The sequence below is a fragment of the Saimiri boliviensis genome, chromosome 4 (genome assembly GCF_048565385.1).
Source record: "Saimiri boliviensis isolate mSaiBol1 chromosome 4, mSaiBol1.pri, whole genome shotgun sequence".
NCBI lineage: Eukaryota > Metazoa > Chordata > Mammalia > Primates > Cebidae > Saimiri > Saimiri boliviensis.
In genome coordinates, this window is record NC_133452.1 from 113490067 (window position 1) to 113511775 (window position 21709).

The 21709-nt window shown below is 38.7% G+C and overlaps 1 protein-coding gene across 1 annotated transcript in view; it reads right to left on the reverse strand.

The window, feature by feature from the left end:
* Positions 1 to 21709, reverse strand: part of CD109 (CD109 molecule) — a 147053-nt gene that overhangs the window by 65895 nt on the left and 59449 nt on the right. The window contains exons 6-10 of the mRNA XM_003926323.4: positions 12304 to 12343; positions 9724 to 9808; positions 1931 to 2027; positions 1526 to 1667; positions 739 to 848 (exon numbers count right to left, since the gene is read on the reverse strand). Of these exons, the coding sequence (XP_003926372.3) occupies positions 739 to 848; positions 1526 to 1667; positions 1931 to 2027; positions 9724 to 9808; positions 12304 to 12343 (474 nt within the window). The remainder of the gene's footprint in view (positions 1 to 738; positions 849 to 1525; positions 1668 to 1930; positions 2028 to 9723; positions 9809 to 12303; positions 12344 to 21709) is intronic.

Below are 21709 nucleotides of genomic sequence, written 5' to 3' on the forward strand. Positions count from 1 at the left end.
GCTGCTTTCACACTACACTGGCAAAGCTGAGTATCTGTGACGAAGACCACATGGCCACAAAGCTGAAAATATCTACTATCTAGCCCTTTGCAGAAAAAGTTTGCCAGCCCCTGTTTTAAATCCCTACAGAAATTAATTAGTAACACTAATCTTAATCTACAATCTTAATCTACAATGAGTTATAGTTGTGTATATGTTTTCCTGTCACCATCACAAAAACTGTGACCTCAAGGGTAGGGACTAAGTCCTTCTTAGCTCCACAGCCCTGCCCAGCACCATGCCTTGCTCATTGCCAAAATTCAAGCAATTAATGTGATAATTCAACATTATCTAAAAAATAAAAATAAAAATGAGATCTGCTGATAATTTTTTTAATGTAACATCTTTGCTAGAACTAAAATCAATCATTATCAAAACCAAATTGAAATTGAAATTTTTGACTACCATCTAATTCTTTCAATTAAATAATAAAGGCTTCAGTGTAGCAATCCACATCTAACATAAATTGCTTGTAAAAAAAAAATACATTTTCAAAAAATATTTTTATTGTTGCAAACTAATTTTTTAGAAACAAAAAAGTCATTTGGAAACAAATCTACATGCCCCACATATCTAAAGAGACAAAGTTATATACTTTTTGGCTTAAATTTTTAGAAAAGCACTGAAAATATTATTTCCCATCCTATTTCATTACGCTGAACTTGCTGCTATGGACTGGAAATAAATATACCAACTTACAGTGGCTGTGAAGTTGAGAGATGGCTTCAAGACAGTAGTATAATCAAAAAATTCAATAATGTAATCATGTTGCTTGAAGAACACATTAGCGCTTGCATTTCTTGAGATACCTTTTTTGGAAATTACACAACTTAGAAAGCAAAAGTAATGGTTCACCAAAAGCTTCTATCCACCAAATTTCTCCACCTAACCTACTACCAAAATGGTTTAAAATATCAGGGCACATACGCCTCATTCCCGTATTGGCTTTGACACTAAGAGTATCACACAGTTCTATTATGTTCTCTGTGGATCCCTTCTAAGCACCATTGCTACCATTGTACCGCTATGACATGTACACTAGCAGCAAATTAGGGCCAATGAAAGAACAGTCTTTTGCTCTTTCAGGGATTGCTTAAAGCTACTGAAATAGTAACAGAAAGGTCCAAGAAAGTAAACCTTATTTTCTTATGACTGTCTAGGAGCAGCTGAGATTTCAGCGATTTTAAAAAGAAAGTGGCCAGCTGAAAATCTAAACCTTTCCATGTAGTTTTCAGGGGGAAAGAATAGAAATGGAAAAAAATTACGAAGGGTAATCACATGTGGTTGAAGTAGAGACTTTCATAGAAAATAAAGTCCCCCATTATAAAATCATCCTGCAAGTCGGACTAACAGTCATAACAATTTCAACATTAAATAGCATCCTTAGAAAGTCAATATGCTCCCAAATGAAAGTGCCAGTCACAATAAGAAAGATGATGAAGTAGTGTCACATAAATAGTTTACCTTCACTTTAAAGTCTACAAACCTGTAAGTGATTCTGTTACTGTGGCTAAAATTTCTACCGGTCCAGGAGAAGATAGATCTATGTGTTCAGAAAGTCCATTTGAAAAATCCATCACATTTTTCATCTCTTCATCATTAAAAGAGAAGTTTGCCGATCCATTTATCTGTTTTGTTTAAAAGTTCAGTATTATTTTTCATTTTAGCAATTCAAATTTTAGAAATAACACGAAGACTAAGTCACAACAATATGATAGCTCTGGTACCATTTTAATCACTATAAATTGGGTAAATTCTCGCTTATTCAATGCTGGAAAGCTCTTGATTTTCTTACACTTAACTTTTGGTTAATTCAGTACTAAATCTTATTTCTAGAAAAACTACATATATTTTTCGCCATTACAAGACATAAAATATCTGCAAAAGTTACCTTAAATGTTTTTGTAATAATTTTCTTCTCTCCCCAAAAGGATAAAGGTAAAAACGTAAGTGTTACGTCTCCTTTCACTGGCTTCCCATATGTATACCTGAATAATTATAAACATAGTCTTTTTTACATATCAACTTCATATTGTCAGAACACAATAAAAATACTACTTTTAATGGCATACATTTTAGCAATCCAACATTTTAAAAAATTACATTGGGCCAGACGCAGTGGCTCACACCTGTAATCCCAACACTTTGGGAGGTTGAGGCAGGAGGATCACAAGGTCTGGAGTTCAAGACCAGCCTGGCCAAGACGATGAAACCCCGTCACTCCTAAAAATACAAAAACTAGCTGGGTCTGGTGGCAGGTGGCTTATATTCCCAGCTACTCGGAAGACTGAAGCAGGGAACTGCTTAAAAATAGGAGCAGATGCTGCAGTAAGCCGAGATCGTGCCACTGCACTCCAGCTTGGGCAACAGAATGAGACTCTGTCTCAAAAAAATTAAATAAATAAAAAACAAATGGTGATCCTTGAAATTAAGTTTCCAAAATGGGAAGACTTTTAACTATAGTACCTTAAAACAGTTCTTAACACACACTCTGCCCAACCTCTGATCATCTGAAAGACTCCAGAAGAAAACCTGATCATAATTGGGAGTGACAGTTTTCTGTCCAAAGATTTTTTAAATATTATGTAAATCCTTCACTCCTAGAAATCTGGATTAGCCCATTAACTGCATTCCCAGGAAACTTTGCAGCTTTAGAAGATTTTTAAATTTCAGCTGAAATTGCAATCACCATGTTCTATTCCTGCATGTTCTGATATTAGCCAGGAAGGTTTATTAGACCATAGATTCTGGAACACCAAATGTGCTCATGGCTGTCAAAAATGGATTTTTTGCAGAAAAATTTAAAATAAGAATCATTTTTTTTTTTTTTTTTGAGACGGAGTTTCGCTCTTGTTACCCAGGCTGGAGGGCAATGGCGTGATCTCGGCTCACCACAACCTCCGCCTCCTGGGTTCAGGCAATTCTCCTGCCTCAGCCTCCTGAGTAGCTGGGATTACAGGCACGTGCCACCATGCCCAGCTAATTTTTTGTATTTTTAGTAGAAATGGGATTTCACCATGTTGACCAGGATGGTCTCGATCTCTTGACCTCGTGATCCACCCGCCTCGGCCTCCCAAAGTGCTGGGATGCTGAGATTACAGGCATGAGCCACCACGCCCGGCAAGAATAATTTTTTAAATCCATAGTACCAAACTTGGTTTTTTGTTTCGTTTCAGTGTGTGTGTGTGTATGTGTGTGTGCGTGTTTGAGACAGAGTCTCACTCTGTCACCCAGGCTGAATGCAGTGGTGTGATCTCAGCTCACTGCAACCTCCACCTCCGGGGTTCAAGATATTCTCCTGCCTCAGCCTCCCGAGTAGCTGGGATGACAAGCACACACCACCAGGCCCAGAAAATTCTGTGGGTTTTTTTTTTGTTTTTTTGTTTGTTTTTTTTTTTTTTTTTTTGAGACAGAGTCTTACTCTGTTGCCCAGGCTAGAGTGCAATGGCCCAATCCTGGCTCACTGCAACCTCTGCCTCCCAGGTTCAAGTGATTCTTCTGCCTCAGCCTCCTGAGTAGCTGGGATTACAGGTGTCTGCCACCACACCCAGCTAATGTTTGTATTTTTGGTAGAAATGGAGTTTCACCATATTGGCCAGGCTCGTCTAAACCTCTGACTTCAAGTGATCCACCCACCTTGGCCTCCCAAAGTGCTGGGATTATAGGCACGAGCCAGTGTGCCCGGCCCAAACATAGCTTTTTGAGTCAAACATCATTCTCTTCTACTTTTCTGTGTATTAATTTTATCCTCTCTCATGATAGGAAAGTCTCTTCATGTGAAGAAAAGGGAATACATTTTACTGCCAGAAAGCCTTTTTAAAATGCATTTCCTGGGTTGTCTCTATCTCTATTGTGAAATGTGAGCCAGAGATGGAAGTCAATTTCGCTCTGCAGTCTATAAATCACAGCAATAAACTGCTGCTTCCTGAATCCATTAACTGAACACAGAAACAGCCCCTCATCTGGATCAACTCAACTTAAAATATAGCATTTTCCAAACTAAGAAGAAAAAAATAATAAAATCCACCTTCAAATGCAGCATACTTCCAAACAAAAACAGTAAAGTTAGTGAAATCCCTAGTTAGCAACCATAATATCAAATTCACCCATTCCAGAGTCTTCGAAACCTGACCCTACTTGTATCATGCTAAAGATTAAATAAAAGCAAAATTAGAATGCCAGGATATTGTATCTTAACTGAGTTACCTCACATGATAGTATATGGATCTTTAAAACCCAAATATAATTTAAAGTACTCTCAGACACAAAAATTTTTAATTTTGACTTCAATGTGAAGCAGATTTAGTTTTCCAAACAGCAAGCTGGCTATAATAATTGTGAAACAAAGATACAATTATTGTCCTAATAGAACCTGGAAGCATTTGGGGTAAGTTAATCATTCAGAAAATAAAAGCTTGACTAATTTTTAAAAAGCAAATCAGGCCGGGAGTGGTGGAGCATGCCTGTTGTCCCAGCACTTGAGGAGACCAAGGCAGGAGGATTGTGTGAGGCCAGGAATTCAAGACCAGGCTGGGGAAAATGACAAGACCTCATCGTTATAAAGGACAAAAAGTTAGCCAGGCCTGGTGGCTCGCACCTATAGCCCTGGCCACCTGGGAGGCTGAGGTGAGAAGATTGCTTGAGCCCAGAAGTTTGGGAATGCAGTAAGCTATGACTGCACCACTGCACTCCAGCCTGCAAGAGAGTGAGACTTCATCACTTAAAAAAAAAATAAAATAAAAAGCAAATCAAAATATTCTAGGATGATTTCATTAACAAAACAAGGAATTTTTTTTCTCTGAAAGCAGCCATAGCACAAAAAAGGACAAAAAGCTTATAAAGCAATACCTTGCCTTCTGATGAGTGGTAAATGAAAAAAAAAAAAGAAAAAGGAAAAGAAAACATAAAATAAAAACCCGAAAGGACAGGTTTTGGAGAACTTCCAGAGAGCTGAAAACATGGAGGTTCCTAGAGGGCAGGGTGCAGAGCTGAGAGAGAGCATGGAAGCTCCGTGTCGCTTCCCACATGGCTCACCCTACGCATCTCTTCCGGCTCTTCATCTCTATCCATCATAATATGCTTTGCAATAAGCTAGTATTGTTTTCCTGAGTTCTGTGAGCAGCTCCAGCAATGAGTCAAACCCAAAGAGAAGCTAGTGGGAACTCTGATTTGCAGCCAATCAATCAGAAGTATAGGTGACAACCTACTACTTATGAGTGGCATCTGAAGTGGGGACAGTCTTGGAGCAAGTGATCTATGATCTGATGCTGTGTCCCAGTAGATAGTGTCAGATTTGAATTGAACTAGAGGACACCCAATGGGGAGAAATCCTTACCCACTTCTTCATGACCAGAGGTCACAGAAGTCTTCTGTGTTGATTGTTGAATGAGAAAATAAGATAAACTGAATTTCTTTTTTCCTATATCCACAGAACTCCAAATACTAGGCTTTTGGTTTGCTTTGGAGACCTTTGCTGTGCTATATACAGCTTAGAGCTGAAATCTTAAGGGTCGTGTTGCTTATCTATTTGTTCTTTCTTTTTCCTTTTTTTTTTGTTTTTTGAGACAGAGTCTCTATCACCCAGGCTAGAGTGCAATGGTGCAATCTTGGCTCACTGTAACTTCCGCCTCCCAGGTTCAAGCAATTCTCATGCCTTACCTTCGTGAATATCTGGGAGTGTGCCACCAGACCTGGCTAATTTTTGTGTTTTTAGTAGAGATGGGGTTTTGCCATGTTGGCCAGGCTGGCCTCAAACTCCTGACCCCAAATGATTCACCCTCCTTAACATCCCAAAGTGCTGATATTACAGGCATGAGCCACTGTGCCTGGCCTATTTTTTCTTTCAGTAGGTATATATTAGATACCAACTCCATGGCTGATCCTGTAGTAGGGTACCAAGGTAGACGAGCAAGCAGCAGCACTGTGTGATTAGTGTTATGAGGGGCATAGAAAGCATTGGGGGCGAGTAGTAAGCCCTGAAATTGCCTATGTAATGGCCTGCTGGTCAGAAAAAAGTGTTTTGCATTTTTAGAAGCTAAAGTAAAATTTGAGAGGAGAGTGTGCGTCAGTACAGAATGGGCTGGAGTAGAGGAAGGTGGAATGTTTCAAAAGACATGAATCCAGAAAAGAGCCCTGCAAGATAAACTAAAGAATCCGAACTTCACTCTCAAGGCAATAGTCTGAAAGTTTTCACGCAAAAAGAGTGATAAAATCAAATTTGCCTTTCAGTAAGAGAAACAAGAAACTTGATACCATGCCAAGAAAAGATTGGAAGAATAAAGCCTGAGTCAGGAAAAACATTTAAGAAACTGCAACAGTAGGTGAGGAGGGAGAGATGATGATGGCATGAATCAAGGAAGTGGCTGTGGAGAAAAATGGAAGGATTTGAGAGAGAGTAAGGAGCTAGAATCAAAAGCTGTGGATGGTGACTGGCTATGGGGATGGAGGGAACAAGGAGAGCACAGCTGATGGGAAGCTAACCCGAAGGTGGTACAGTCTACCAAAAGAGATATAAGAGAACAATCAGGTTTGGGGAAAGATTATTTGTTTGCTTTAAAAGTACCTGTGGGATCTTCTACAGGGACCTACCAAAAAAGGGAAAGAGGAGGAGGAGGAGGGGAGGGATGAAGGAAGAAAGAAGAAGCAGGAGGAGGGGATGGAGAAGAAGGAAGAAGAGGGAAGAAAAAAAAGTAGAAGGAGGAGGAGGAGGAGGGAAATAAATAAATAAAAGCGCCTGTGAGAAATGTCTAGCAGGCAGTGACATAGCAGTGTCTGAACCCCAAGAAAGACATGTGCAGCTGGAGATGTGATATCATCAGTTAAAAACAGTAGCAGAAGACCTAGGCATGGAGGAAAAAAATCTGAGTAATGTATAGAGAAAGAAGAGAACCAAAGGAGAGCTCTAAGAAAGAACTTTTCTTATTATTTTTTTCAGAAAAAGAAAAAAAGAAATTGGGTCTTGCTTTGTTGCCCAGGCTGGAGTGCAGTGGCACAATCATAGCTCCTGCAGCCTCAAGTGATCTTTCTGCCTCAGCCTTACGAGTAGCTTGGACCACAGATGTCCACCACCACACTCAGCTAATTTTTTTTATTTTTTTGTAGAGACAGGTCTCACTATGTTGCCCAGGCTGGTATCAAAGTCCTGGCCTCAAGTGATCCTCTCACCTCGGCCTCTCAAAGCACTGGGATTGCAGGAATGAGCCACTGCACCAGCCTTGAAACAAGAACTTTTAAAAGATGGACAGAGGGAGTTACCTGCAAGAGTCTCAAAGAGAAAGAAGGAAAACTGGAAAAGAAATGAGAGTGGACAACAATGTCATAATCTGCAAAGAAAAAGTTGTAAAAAAAAAAAAAAAAAAAAAAAAAAAAAAACCTTAAAATCTACACACAAGATTAAGCAAGATGTCTCTGTAATCATGGTGAAAGCAAATTCAATGGCATGGTGAAGGTCACAGGCTGATTGCAGGTGAATGAAGAATGAACAGAATATGAAGACGTGGAAATGAAATTCTAACTGGCTGTGGAGATGAGGTGAGATAAGGCAGCAGCTGGAAGGAGGCATGGAAGTTAAGCAAGGGTTTGTTTCTTTTAATAACACAAATGACTAAACACAGAGTGAAGATCCTACCAAAGAACAAAAGGTTAAAGATACCAAATGGAAGAAATTGAGACACAGGTAAAAGAGGAAGCAGGATTTTGATTCTCTTGATTCAGGAGACAGTGTCCAAGACCCAAGTGGAGGAATTTGCTTCTGAAGGAAAAAGAGATGTTGCTTTCATCATGACAGACACAGTAAGGATGATGAGGAGGGCCTACCTTTTCTGGGACACTATTTATAGAATAGTATATGCCAGTATTTATACGCCAAGTTGTATAGACTGATAAAAGATCTCCTGCTGGTCAAAGAGCTTTCTTAAATCTGTTGCAAACTTGTAAATGATCTTTTCAGTCTGATTCTACACCCTGGAGGCAACAACAGACTCTCTTGGTTCTGTACTGGTAGGCCCAGAACTCAGGACAGCTAGGGCGAAGATATGATGCTCATCATTTACTCACAGCCCTCTGGGGAGAGACGCCTCACCCACATGGTGGCCATTCCTCCAAATCACACAGAAGATCTGCGCCACCCTGGAATATATAAATCTACCACTGGCTCTCCTTCCCTGGTTGAACCTCAACTGATGCACATACTAAGAAAAATGACAATAATACAGCACAGTGAACACTAAAGAAATGTCATGAGGCCATCACAATTGTCATGTTATTATCAACCATTAGTGTCTCAAAAAGGCTCAACCATGAGAACCGTGATGAAACAAGTGCTCCCACCGGGCTAGGGAGGAGAGTGTCGATAGTAAGGCTTCAGGGAAACCCGTCATCCCCTAAAATGACATGTAACTTTTTCTGGAGAGCTACCAAAGTTTTACAACCACTGTTTTAACTTAGTGTATTAAATCCCTGGCACACTTCTGAAAACCAAAAACAGAACGAAAGAGGATAGCCAGACTCAGCCCAACCCATGTGGACAGGGACTGGGCAGGTCCGCACACAACGTCTGTGTGGATTTGTACCCACTAACTTTTATAAGCATTAGTCAAAGAACTCAAAATAAAACTCAGAATGCTTAACCTTCAGCTAAGATCGAGTACTGTATGATAATTATGGGAAATGCAGACATTTATGCATTGTCTAAACCATTAATCCATTCACGAAACCCAAATGCATATTGGAAGTTAACTTTTAGTTGAAATCTAACTTGATACAAATTGTAGACACACTTTTGCCTTTATGTTACATAGGCTTCCTATAATTATTTTGCTGAAGTCTAAAATAGAAGTCCTCAGAACATTTTGGTCTATGGAGATGCTTCTGCCAGGAGATTCTCTGCTGCCCATCCTTTGACATGCCATGGCCACAAACCCTCAGCCGGCGAGGGATATAGTGAGAAGATGGCAGAGTGAGGTCCAGCTTTTATTAGCTTTTAGAAGTAAATTCTGAAACTAAGTATATTTCAGAAACCAAAGCACAGATACTGACACATAAAAAATAAAAGCCACAAGAGACCAGTCCTTGAATTACTTGAGGGCAATCCCAGCCTGCACTCCGGAGAACCATTAGTCTGGAACTCTGACAATGCTTTTTGCCTCAGCAAAACAAAATGCTATGTGTTGTTCAAGCTAGTGAGTCAAAATCATGACAGACACCATAGACCTGCTCCGTAAGGTGGGTTGGAAGTCTCTGTGTCCACATGATGTAAAGGATAAATGTGGATTATTTACTCATTTGTTAATTGCAATAAGGCAACCAATTCTCTCCCTCAAGAGCTCTACCTCCATTATCAATGGAAAAAAATAGAATTTAAGAAAAGATAAGTTACCTCAATTCCATGTAATCTAAAAAAAAAAAAAAAAAAACCAAGTGCTATCTATAATGTAAATCCCTTAATAAGTCTAAGACAGACACTAGTCTATGGGAAATATTTTAGGACTGGGTCAGCTTAGAAGCAGAGCAATGGATGCAGAGATCTGTCCCACGCTTAATTATTTATTATAAATAGTTGTTTCCTGTCCACTAAGGTATTTTAATAAGCAAAAATTGCCCTAATATTCTGGAGTATATAATCAGCTTTTAGTCATACAGTTTGACAATGGTTTCGAATCATAGCAAAAGAAAAATGACACTTACTTTGCCGTGATGGTACCATTCAAATGCTTAGAATTCATAGAACAATATAACGGTGTCTGCAAAGCCACATCGAACTTGGGTAATACTGGAAAAGAAAAGCAAGGATAAATCTTTTAAAAAAATCTACTTCATTATCATCTTCCACTGAACAAAATGAAAAATAAAATTGTTCTGAAGGAGTTAATAATTTGTACTATTTTAACTTAAATTCATTAGAATCCAAATACATGTTAACACAGATGAAAAGCCCTTTATTTTACCCAAAACTAGAAATCCCTAGTTTGGTTAGCTTTATATAATTAAGTTATGAGGCTGGGAGCAGAGACTCATGCCTCCTAGCACTCTAGAAGGTTGAAGCAGGTGGATCACCTGAGGTCAGGAGTTCAAGACTAGCCTGGCCAACATGGTGAAACCCTGTCTCTACTAAACATATAAAACTTAGCTGGGCATGGTGGCACACACCTGTAATCCCAGCTACTTGGGAGCCTGAGGCAGGAGAATCACTTGAACCCAGGAGGCAGAGGTTGCATTGATCCAAGATTGTGCCTCTGCGCTCTGGCCTGAGCAACACAGTGAGACTCCATCTCAAAAAATAATAATAATAATTAAGGTATAAACTATTTTGAAAGTATTAATACTTTAATTGATATAAAGCACTCTACCAGAGTAAAAAATGTGTCCATAAAACTTTTTTTCTATAGTTCTCTGACCAAAGAAACAGGTCACTCTCATAACAAGGCACCTCACCATTCAATTAACATAAGAGAAGTATCAAAATACTCAAAGGGGCAACAATATAGGGCAGACCTTCAGCTCCAGTCAAGGCTAATGGCCCTGAATGTGCCAAGACACTCCTAGACTCTAGACCAGTCTAGGACAGGGAGACCAAAAAAGTCATGTGAGCCAACTTGACCCCACCAACCCCCACCACCAAGGAAATCAAAACACCTCTTCCTCAAACATTATAGGTTTGTAATCAATTCCCCACCTCCACTATACCTTATTCAACAACATACAACCACCCAGCATATCACCACAATGGGATATAAAGATAGCCTATAAAATGTTGGTCCCCTGTGATTTATTCTTCTAGATCAGGGCTGTCTAAAAGAAATAAAATGTGAGCCATGTGTGTAATTGTTCATTTCTAGTACCCAAATTTTAAAAGTAAAAATAAGCAGATGAAATTAATTTCTATATTTTATTTAACCCCATATATCTAAAATATTATTATTTCAACAAATAATCAAAATAACAAATGGTAATTAACGAACTATTTTTCTTTCTTGTTCTTTTTTTTTTTTTTTGAGACGGAGTTTCGTTCTTGTTACCCAGGCTGGAGTGCAATGGCGCGATCTCGGCTCACCACAACCTCTGCCTCCTGGGTTCAGGCAATTCTCCTGCCTCAGCCTCCTGAGGAGCTGGGATTACAGGCACGTGCCACCATGCCCAGCTAACTTTTTGTATTTTTAGTAGAGACGGGGTTTCACCATGTTGACCAGGATGGTCTCGATCTCTTGACCTCGTGATCCACCCGCCTCGGCCTCCCAAAGTGCTGGGATTACAGGCTTGAGCCACCGCGCCCGGCCCTCTTTCTTGTTTCTTATACTAAGTCTTTAACATCTGGTGTCTCCATTTGGACTAGCCATATCTGAAGTGCTTAACTGCCACACATGGCAAGTGGCCCCCATACTGGGGAGCATAGATACAGATCAGAGTTCAGTAAACTACGACCAGCACGAACTAAGAACATATTTTACAATATTTAACTGGTTGGAAAAGATCAAAAGAAGAATAATATTCATGACATATGAAAATTATATGAAATTCAAATTTTCATGCCCATAAAATAAGGTTTATTGCAGCACAGAAACATTCATGTACATAGTATCTTTAGCTGCTGCTACCAAGGCAAAGCTGAGTAGTAATGATAGAGATACATGGCCCACAGAGCCGGAGGTACTACTACCTGGATATTATCATTTCTACTGCCTAAATAAAACCCAATCTCAAAGAGAAGCTCAAATCAAACAAAAAACTGCATGTGTAACCTCAAAATAACTATTCAAATTATAGCTAATACTAAGATCCTATGCTTTCACTCTCATCTCTCATTCCTCTCCATTCACCAACAAAATAGGTGAGTCCCATGTTTTAATCTACGGATTTCTAACTATGATATTATAAGTATGGCACCTGCAAGAAGACGATTTACCTGAGTTCAACAGACTGTCTTTACCAAAGCCAAACAAATGAAAACTGTGGAAGAGAATTTAAGTATTTTTAAGCACATTTAAAATATTTTATGATCATGACAAAGTAGAAAAATAGATTGTGTTGTGCATAAGAAAAAGACTAGCATAATACAAATATAGGTGATATTTTTTGACTTTTTTCTATATAATGAGATTTTAGAATTTTTACAGAAGAAAAAAATATGTTAAAGCCTATTAAAAAAACACCAGAATTTTAACTCCATTGGGGTTTTTACTTCAAATAACACATCCCTTAAACATTTCTCTAGTCTCTCCAGAAAGTAACAAATATTTTTTCTTCCAAAATAAATTGAGGAACTCTTACCATATTCTGAAACCTGAAATGATTGATAATATGTCTGGTCCTATTGGGCAGGGGAAAAAAAGACAAGAAAATATATGAGTTCTTATTTATTTTTCTTGCTTGCTTACTTGGAAAAAACGATTTAGAAAATTAATCTTAAAATTACATTTATAATGATGCAATGAACAAACCTGTTTATTTTCATTTATAGAAGTGTATTTGTGGTCAACTGCAACAGGAAGCCTGTAAAATTTCATGAATTTTTCTTGCCAACTCGTTAGCATAGAAAGGTGACCTATCTCTATAACTCATTGCAGGTCATTTAAACAAACTGCTTAATCTGACTTCCATCATTTGTGAAATAAGAATCAGATTAAAATAGATAATTCAGGAATTTATGAAGCAAGGATAACACAGGTCAAACTAACAAATAACTTCAGATTTGTTTTGGATACCATTATCAAAAAATCATGGAGAAAATGAAGTCACACATAACTCAAATACTTATAAATAATTAAGGATACAAAATCTTCATAGAGTAACATCCTTCACTTTCCAATTCCTGGAATTATTTTCTACTGTAATCCTTAAATCAATACATCCTGTGTGGTTATAATACATACTGTTATTTCCTTTTTGACAAGCAACAAGAAAACATGGGCTATTATTGTATCATTTATCTAACTCTTCACATTGCTTCTTTTTTTGTTTCTTTTGTTTTTTGAGACAGGGTATCACTTTGTCACCCAGGCTGGAGTGCAGTGGCACAAACACAGCTCACTGCAGCCTCAACCTCCTGGGCTCAAGCGATTCTCCTGCCTCAGGCCACCAACTCTCTGGGACTACAGGCATGAGCCACCATACCTGGCTAATTTTTTGTTTTTTTGTTTTGTATTTTTAGTAGAGACGAGGTTTTGCCATGTTTGCCATGTCTCTTTTGCCCAGGCTGGTCTCAAACTCCTGAGTGCAAGCAATCTGCCCACCTCGGCCTCCCAAAGTTCTAGTATTACAGGCGTTAGACACCATGCCCAGTCAACTCTTCATATTTCTAAATGTTCATTCTAAATCAAGGTAGCACATTAAATGAACCTCTCCAAATTGACTACGTAATTCCACTAATGAAATTTGTACTGTAAATTTAATTCCCAAATTTATCAAATCAAACACAGAGAAGCAGCTATAAAATATTAGCTTTTTTAACAACTGCCCTTGGTTAATCTAAAGCATCTGTACACCAAGAGGTTATTTTTTAATCCTAAAAGAAGGCTATAGTTCACTTCAAAATATAAAACAAATATAACCATTAACATGCTAACAAATAAATCATGTATAAACTGACTTCAATATTATTATGTAAAGAAGATTCCATCTTTGGTTAGCTGTTGTTGAAAAATAAAAAAAATTTTTTTTTAATCTCAAAGAAATTGTGTTGTTTTGATCAAAGTCTTAAGGAACTTCATATTTGTGACTTCTATCTCAAATTGTTTTTACGTCATATAGTAACATTACAAATTACATATACTTGATTTATTTATAAGTTCTAATGTGTCATTCTCAAACATCAAAACAAGAAGATAATTTACCTATTACCTATTTTACTGATGAACACAGAAATGCTAGTCTTTAAGTTAGTTTTTGCTTTATTACTGAGGCCAGCACAGGCAAGGCTACGGAATAAGTAACAATTACAATGTTTCTGTTCATCAAGTTTCATTCATATAGCAAACATTATACACCATGTAAGACACCATGTGAGACTCTATGAATTACAGTCCTCGGCATTAGAGAGTCCAGTGGTGGAGACAGACATAGTCAAGAACAAAAGTCCAAGACTGACAGCTGCCCTGGAGTTTCACGCACTGTGCTTTTGCTCTAACTCTTGCCTATTCTATTCTTGACTTACATGTACTTCCATTCCTCTCCATTTCCCAGAGCTTAGCTTAAATATCACTACTTCACTTTGTGATCATTTTTGTATCCCTCATAGTTTATCCCTTGGGGTGCAAAACTCTCATAGCACCTAATACAAAATAAGTGCTGAATAAATATGTTTGATTAAATTAAAATTATGGACTTTTACAAATATAGGAAATCAACCTATTTATTTGGGCCTACTTTAAACAACAGCCTAAAACTAAGTTCTAGGCCATTATTTGTTTAACACATAAGTAGTCACATTAGATTATTTTTGAAATGAATTCCATCTCTCCTCGGCCTCCTACATTGCCAGTCCCTGATCAATCCTGGATTTTCCATCTTTCCATTGACTATCTCCTTCCCTTCATTCAGTCTCTAAGCACTCTTGCTTTTTGTTCTCTTGGTTCTCTTAAATATCTCCGTGACCTCTTCCTTGTTTCCTTTATGCATCTCTTTCTGATCTTTAACTGTTGGCCTTTCCATGCTGAGCCCTCTTCCCACTCTTCAGGCTCTCATCAGCTCTCAGGGTTTCAACTGCCGTTTCTAGAATAAAGACCCCTAAATCCTTATCTCTAACCCAGATTGAGACTCAAATCCACCTGACAGACATCTACACCTGAATTTCTGACAGGATGTCCTGGATTTATTATTCCGGATTTAGCCTCTTTCAAGATTTCCCTCTCCCCATGGTGAGTTAGATGCCCCTTCTCTCCTATAATATCCTGCCCATAACTCAATCATCTTACCTAACACAATATATGATAATTATTTGCCTTGTGTCCATCTCTTGTAAGAGACTATGAAATCCTTGAGAGCACAGCACCTAGTAAAGCATGTATTCAACATTTGTTGAATAAACATAAGTATAAATGAATAAACAAATCAATTCTTGTCCCCAGTCTGGTTCTTACAGTGCTCAACAGAACAGCCTCAGTTATCAGGCAGCATCTCCTACAACACATTAAACTAAACTTCTCTTGAGAAGGATCAAACTACCCTGATGAGGCAAATGACCCATAGGGTAACCTTAAGTCTCTGCGCTTTACTTGGAAGGAACATGAATGCCAAGCAGTGGAACCATCCAGCCATCACAGAAAACTGAAGAACACGAAGGAAGAAAAGAAGACATACGGGAGGCCAAAAAACATATGAAAAAATGCTCATCATCACTGGTCATCAGAGAAATGCAAATCAAAACCACATTGAGATACCATCTCACACCAGTCAGAATGGCGATCATTAAAAAATCGGGAAACAACAGATGCTGGAGAGGATGTGGAGAAATAGGAACACTTCTACACTGTTGGTGGGAATGTAAATTAGTTCAACCATTGTGGAAGACAGTGTGGCGATTCCTCAAGGACCTAAAAATAGAAATCCCATTTGACCCAGCAATCCCATTACTGGGTATATATCCAAAGGATTATAAATCATTCTACTACAAGGACACGTGCACACGAATGTTCATTGCAGCACTGTTTACAATAGCAAAGACCTGGATCCAACCCAAATGCCCAACGATGATAGACTGGATAGGGAAAATGTGGTACATATACACCATGGAATATTACGCAGCCATCAAAAAGGATGAGTTCACGTCCTTTGTAGGGACATGGATGAACCTGGAAACCATCATTCTCAGCAAACTGACACAAGAGCAGAAAATCAAACACCGTATATTCTCACTCATAGGCGGGTGCTGAACAATGAGAACACATGGACACAGGGAGGGGAGCACTACACACTGGGGTCCGTTGGGGGGAAATGGGGGAGGGACGGAGGGGTGGGGAGGTGGGAAGAGATAGCATGGGGAGAAATGACAGATACAGGTGAGGGGACGGAAGGCAGCAAACCACACTGCCATGTGTGTACCTATGCAACAATCTTGCATGTTCATCACATGTACCCCGAAACCTAAAATGCAATAAAATGCAATAAAATAAAATAAAAAAAAAGAAAAGCACTGACATTTTTAATTGTTCCAAAAAATCCAGAAAGCATTTGGTAAGTGAGTGCTGACAGCCTGCTTTGTACTACACAATGTCTTCCAAAGAAGCTTGTAAGTGGTAAAATGCAAATCAACAAATAAATTATTTTACTGTCCACAGGATTTGAAAAGCAGAAATGAGTTTTGTAATGTCCAACATATTCTCCAAAGGGCAATCAGGCCATACCAATTTTCAGAATTAATTCAGTTATTTTTACAAAATAATCAAGTACAGAAGATACTGACATATTTAAAATTAATAATAATTCAGAGAATTAATAGCCATTTATGCCATATGTAACCACAAAAACACTGATACTGAGTACTTTCATTAATCTGGAACAGGGATCTGCAAACTTTTCCTGTAAAGAGCAGGACAGTAAATATTTTAGGTTTTGCAGGCCATATGGTCTCTGTCACAACCACTCAAAAATGCTGTTGCAGTGCAAATGTAGCCAACTTTTAAACAAACAAACACCGCTATGTTCCAATAAATCTTTATTTACAAAATCGGTGTCAGGCTGCATTTGGTTTTTCTGCCAAGGTTTGCTAATCTCTAGTTTAAAAAAAGGAATAAAATGTATTTCTAAACTGTTCTATGTTAGTTCTAGCTGAACTAAACTAAATTTGACTAAACTTTACTAAAAACATGGAGCAAAAAAACTCTAGTCCTTTCATAGAAAGTACAAGTTTCTCTTATTAAACCATTTTCCTTCAGTTTAAAAAAAAAAATCTGCTTAAAAATGAGTATTTGTGTTAATTGTAGCTCATCAAATACAGTTTATGCTCATTCACTCTGCCAACAACTGGGAAAAGGCTAACGGGAAGGCTCAAATACTTGAGCAACGTGTCCTCTAAGCAAACACCTCCCAGGCAGCAGAAGGCATAACTCATGTCTTCTGAGCTCTTCTTTCCCCAATATGGTCACTGTTCCATGGGGAAAGCTCTCTTTTAAAAACCGGCTCTGAAGTACATGTATTCACTCTCTGTTTCTACTGGATGTAAGCTTGGCTTGATTAGATTTTCTAAACAACTTCTAAAGCAGAAGTAGAAATTAAGAATCAGTAGATATTCCTAGCAATCTCTGTAATTTCTCTACCTCTTGTCCCTGAGTCAGTAATTCATTACGCGGGTGTATGTTACAGAAATTAGTCAAATGAAGGGGGAAAGAGAAAACACATTATTTTTACCAGACTTTTAAGAAGTGTGCTATGACTAGAGTACAAATTGGAGACATGTGAATTACTAAAACCATCTATTCCAGTTACAGAATTTTTCTTCCCTAACCATGATGCCATTCAACTCTTGAAAAGTTTCCATTTTTAACAAATTTGAAGAAATATAGCATATTACATGACCATTAAAAACATATTTTAAAGCAGGTCAGTTTCTTTCAACTCTTGCTTCTGGAGGTAAAAGCAATGCCAGAAACAAAACTAAGGTGCTGGTTGGACTATTTCTGTTTGGACCTTATGTTCATTTATGATCATTTCAATTTCCTAGTAGTTCGCTTTAGCAGTGCTCTCCACACTCCAGTGTCTGGATGTACCTTTTACTTAAATATTAAGAAAGGCATTGAATTTGATAAATCTGCACTTAGTGGGAGGTTAAAAGGGAACTATTTCAGATTCACTTTTGCCTCTGGCCCCCGAGACAACAGATGTCAACTATATCCACATTCCACAGGTTAAAGATTACCATGCAGGACTTGCAAAGGAAGTTTCCAAAAACTGGTTTTGTAACTCTTAACCCGTCACCAAGGTGGAAAGGTAAAGATAAAAATAAAATTAGAAAGGAATTTCATGAGAGAGCTTTCAATGAGCTAGGAGTGGTACACACCCCACCCTGGGGCATCGGGTGGAGTTGGTTGACCCTAGCTTCAAGCCTAGGGAAAGGAGCTTCCATAGACAATCCAGACTGCTGGGTATGTGTCCCTGGGAGCATCCTCAAGCTGTCAGTGAGCAAGCTCTTGACATACCTGGAAACTCTAAAGGGCATAATATTGGTACTGACAGTGAAGCTGAGAGTGTGATATGCTGTGGGTGGTTTGCATCTCCTGAGTGTTGAGGATCAGAGAGAGCATGAGCATTTTCCCTCAACTAGATATGCAAAAAGAGCAAGTCAGCATGGGACTATTTTCTATCCGGATCAAAACAGCCTTAGTAGGAATAAGGCAAGCTCTCAGAAGAGGGAAGCTGGAGGTATGTGATCTAGATGCCCAGGAGCTGAAGATGAAATTATGCGCTGACATTTGGAGGAGACAGATTCAAAAGCACTCAAGGTGCTCTGGATGAAAGACCTCCCAGCAATTTAAGGGTGCTCCTAGGAACACAGAAATGAGTTATAAGAAGGATATATGTTAGTTTTAAATGCCTGCTCAGCCCAGAGAGGTCTGATGCAGAGGACAACAGTATTACATTGAACCATATTAAATTGCCATTTTTTGTAGGACAAATATTAGCAAGTTCACATGGCCCATCCTTATACATCAAATGAGAATTGTTACCCTTCACGCCTCTTTCTTCCACACAATTCAGTCTGGAGGAGTCAATTTTGAGTCAGAGGCAGGCATCCAGACCAAAGAAGACCCAAGCTGGAGAAGGGAGCATTTTATTTTATTAGGCTGGACATATTAATCACTGAATGTAGACTGTTTGTGTGTATGAAAGTAACCAAACATGATAAGACCTTTTGTTACCAAAGAGTAACCATAAAAGTGATGGGACTTTCCTTACATTTTATCCAAGGAGTAGGGAAGAATTAGTCCCAAAGAACAGGACGAAATGGCAAAAGAATAATGTGGTTTTTTACTTTACCTGTCAAGTAATAAATGTTCAACTTCACAGTTACACATAAATAACTGGGCATGAATATGTTAAGTAAGAATAGGAATAACGTAACATAAATGAAATTAATTATATTGCTGCTGCCTCCACCAGATGTCATATTAATTCTCTCTTCTTCGGAACAAAAGTTGAATACTATTGCATACAATAGTCTACATTACATAGCTATATTATATATAGCTATTTATATGCTTTATTGCCCTTGAAATCTGGATTCTGCCTCTACCATTTCACTGGCACCAGAAGATGCTTGGAACACCACTCTGCTTTCCTCTAACCGTTCATCACCTTTCCCAGGCCTCACTCTCTTTGAGGCCTCTGCAACACCTAGAGAGTCACCCTCTCTGAATCTCTTCCCCTCTGCTCTGTGCCTGAACTTGCTTGCTTCTCTCTTCCTAAAACTGGCTGTTATTTCTCTATTGCTTTGGATGGCTTCTCTGCTTTGCTCCTAAACATGATTTCTGACAGCTCAGTCCAAATACCTCCAGCTCATACCACTCACCCAAACTGAGCTTCCATCCCTGACTTCTCTAGAACTGATCATGGGAGATTCTCCCAAAGACTCAACTTGAAATTCCCAGGCACATTTTTCTCCTCTTTCTCCTTTGCCCCAGTCAAAATCCAGTCACAAATTCTAATGATTCTTCCTTTAAAGTGTCTCTTGAATTCATCCATTCCTCTTTAGCTTTTTCTGTTCTCACCTCAGTCTCCTATTATCTTTGAACTTACTAACACTGAAGGTATTCAATTATGAGCTAACATTGAAGGTATTCATATGTTGGTTAAACAATAATACTAACCCTCTGGTAGTCTCCTGGATTTTAATTTCTCTCCCTCTAATCACCCCACATGCTGCCACTAAAGTGATCTTCCTAAAATACAACTTTAATCATGTCATACTATTACATAGAAACTTTCCACTAAAAGCAGTAAGAAGACAATACATACCGATGATTGTTTGTTTGGAAGTTTATCATAATGGTGTCATACTTTCCACAGTATCATGCTTGGATGTTTTTACATTATTCATGCATTACTTTTATAATCAGAGGAAAATTACGAAGGTGTGATCCCATTACTTTTATAATTTGAGAGACTCATTCACACACATTTTTTCCTTTGTCCTCAGAAGTCCTATATTGAAATTTGCAACACTGATTGAAATATAAAGTAAAGGAATAGGAACAGCTCTAGATTGCAGCTCCTAGCAAAAATGCACAGACCACTGCAAGTGATCCCCAGCCAAGCAGGGTCTGGAGTGGACGTCCGGCAGTCCTACAGCAGGGGGGCCTGACTGTTAGAAGGAAAACTAAGAAACAGAAAGAAATAACTTCATCAGCAACAGAAAGGATGTCCAGTCACAGACCCATCTGAAAGTCACCAACCCCAAAGATCACAGGTAGATAAATCCACAAAGATGGGAAGAAACCAGAGCAAAAAGGATGAATATATCCAAAACCAGAATGCCTCTCCTCTTCCAAGGGATCACAACTCCTCACCAGCAAGAAAACAAGGCTGGGTGGAGAATGAGTCTGATGAATTGACAGAAACAGGCTTCAGAACGTGGGTAATAACAAACTTCTCTGAGCTAAAAGATCATGTTCTAACCCAATGCAAAGAAACTAAGAACCTTGAAAAAAGTTTTAATGAAATGCTAGCAAGAATAAACAGCTTAGAGAGGAGTATAAATGAATTGATGTAGCTGAAAAACACAACACAAGAACTTCGTGAAGCATGCAGAAGTCTCAACAGCCGAATCGACCAAGCAGAAGAAAGGATATCAGAGATTGAAGATCAACTCAAAGAAATAAAACAAGAAGGCAAGATTATCGAAAAAAGAATAAAAAGAAATGAACAAAGCCTCGAAGATACATGAGATTATGTGAAAAGGCATAATCTATGCTTGATCAGTGTACCTGAATATGATGAAGAGAATGAATCCAAGCTAGAAATCACTGTTCAAGATATTAACCAGGAAAACTTCCCCAACCTAGCAAGGCAGGCCAACATTCAAGTCCAGGAAACAAAGAGAACACTACAAGATATTCCTCAAGAAGACCAACCCCGAGGCACATAATCATCAGATTCACCAGGGTTGAAATGAAGGAAAAAATGCTAAGGGCAGCCAGAGAGAAAGGTCAGGTTACCCACAAAGGGAAGTCCATCAGACTCACAGCAGATCTCTCAGCAGAAACCCTACAAGCCAGAAGAGAGTGGGGGCCAATATTCAACATCTTTAAAGAAAAGAACTTTCTTTTTTTTTTTGAGACGGAGTTTCGTTCTTGTTACCCAGGCTGGAGTGCAATGGCGCGATCTCGGCTCACCGCAACCTCCGCCTCCTGGGTTCAGGCAATTCTCCTGCCTCAGCCTCCTGAGTAGCTGGGATTATAGGCACGCACCACCATGCCCAGCTGATTTTTTGTATTTTTAGTAGAGACGGGGTTTCACCATGTTGACCAGGTTGGTCTCGATCTCTGGACCTCATGATCCACCCACCTCGGCCTCCCAAAGTGCTGGGATTACAGGCTTGAGCCACTGCGCCCGGCCAAGAAAAGAACTTTCAACTTAGAATTTAATATCCAGCCAAACTAAGCTTCATAAGCAAAGGAGAAATAAAATCCTTTATGAGCAAGCAATTGCTCAGAGATTTCATCACCACCAGGCCTGCTTTACAAGA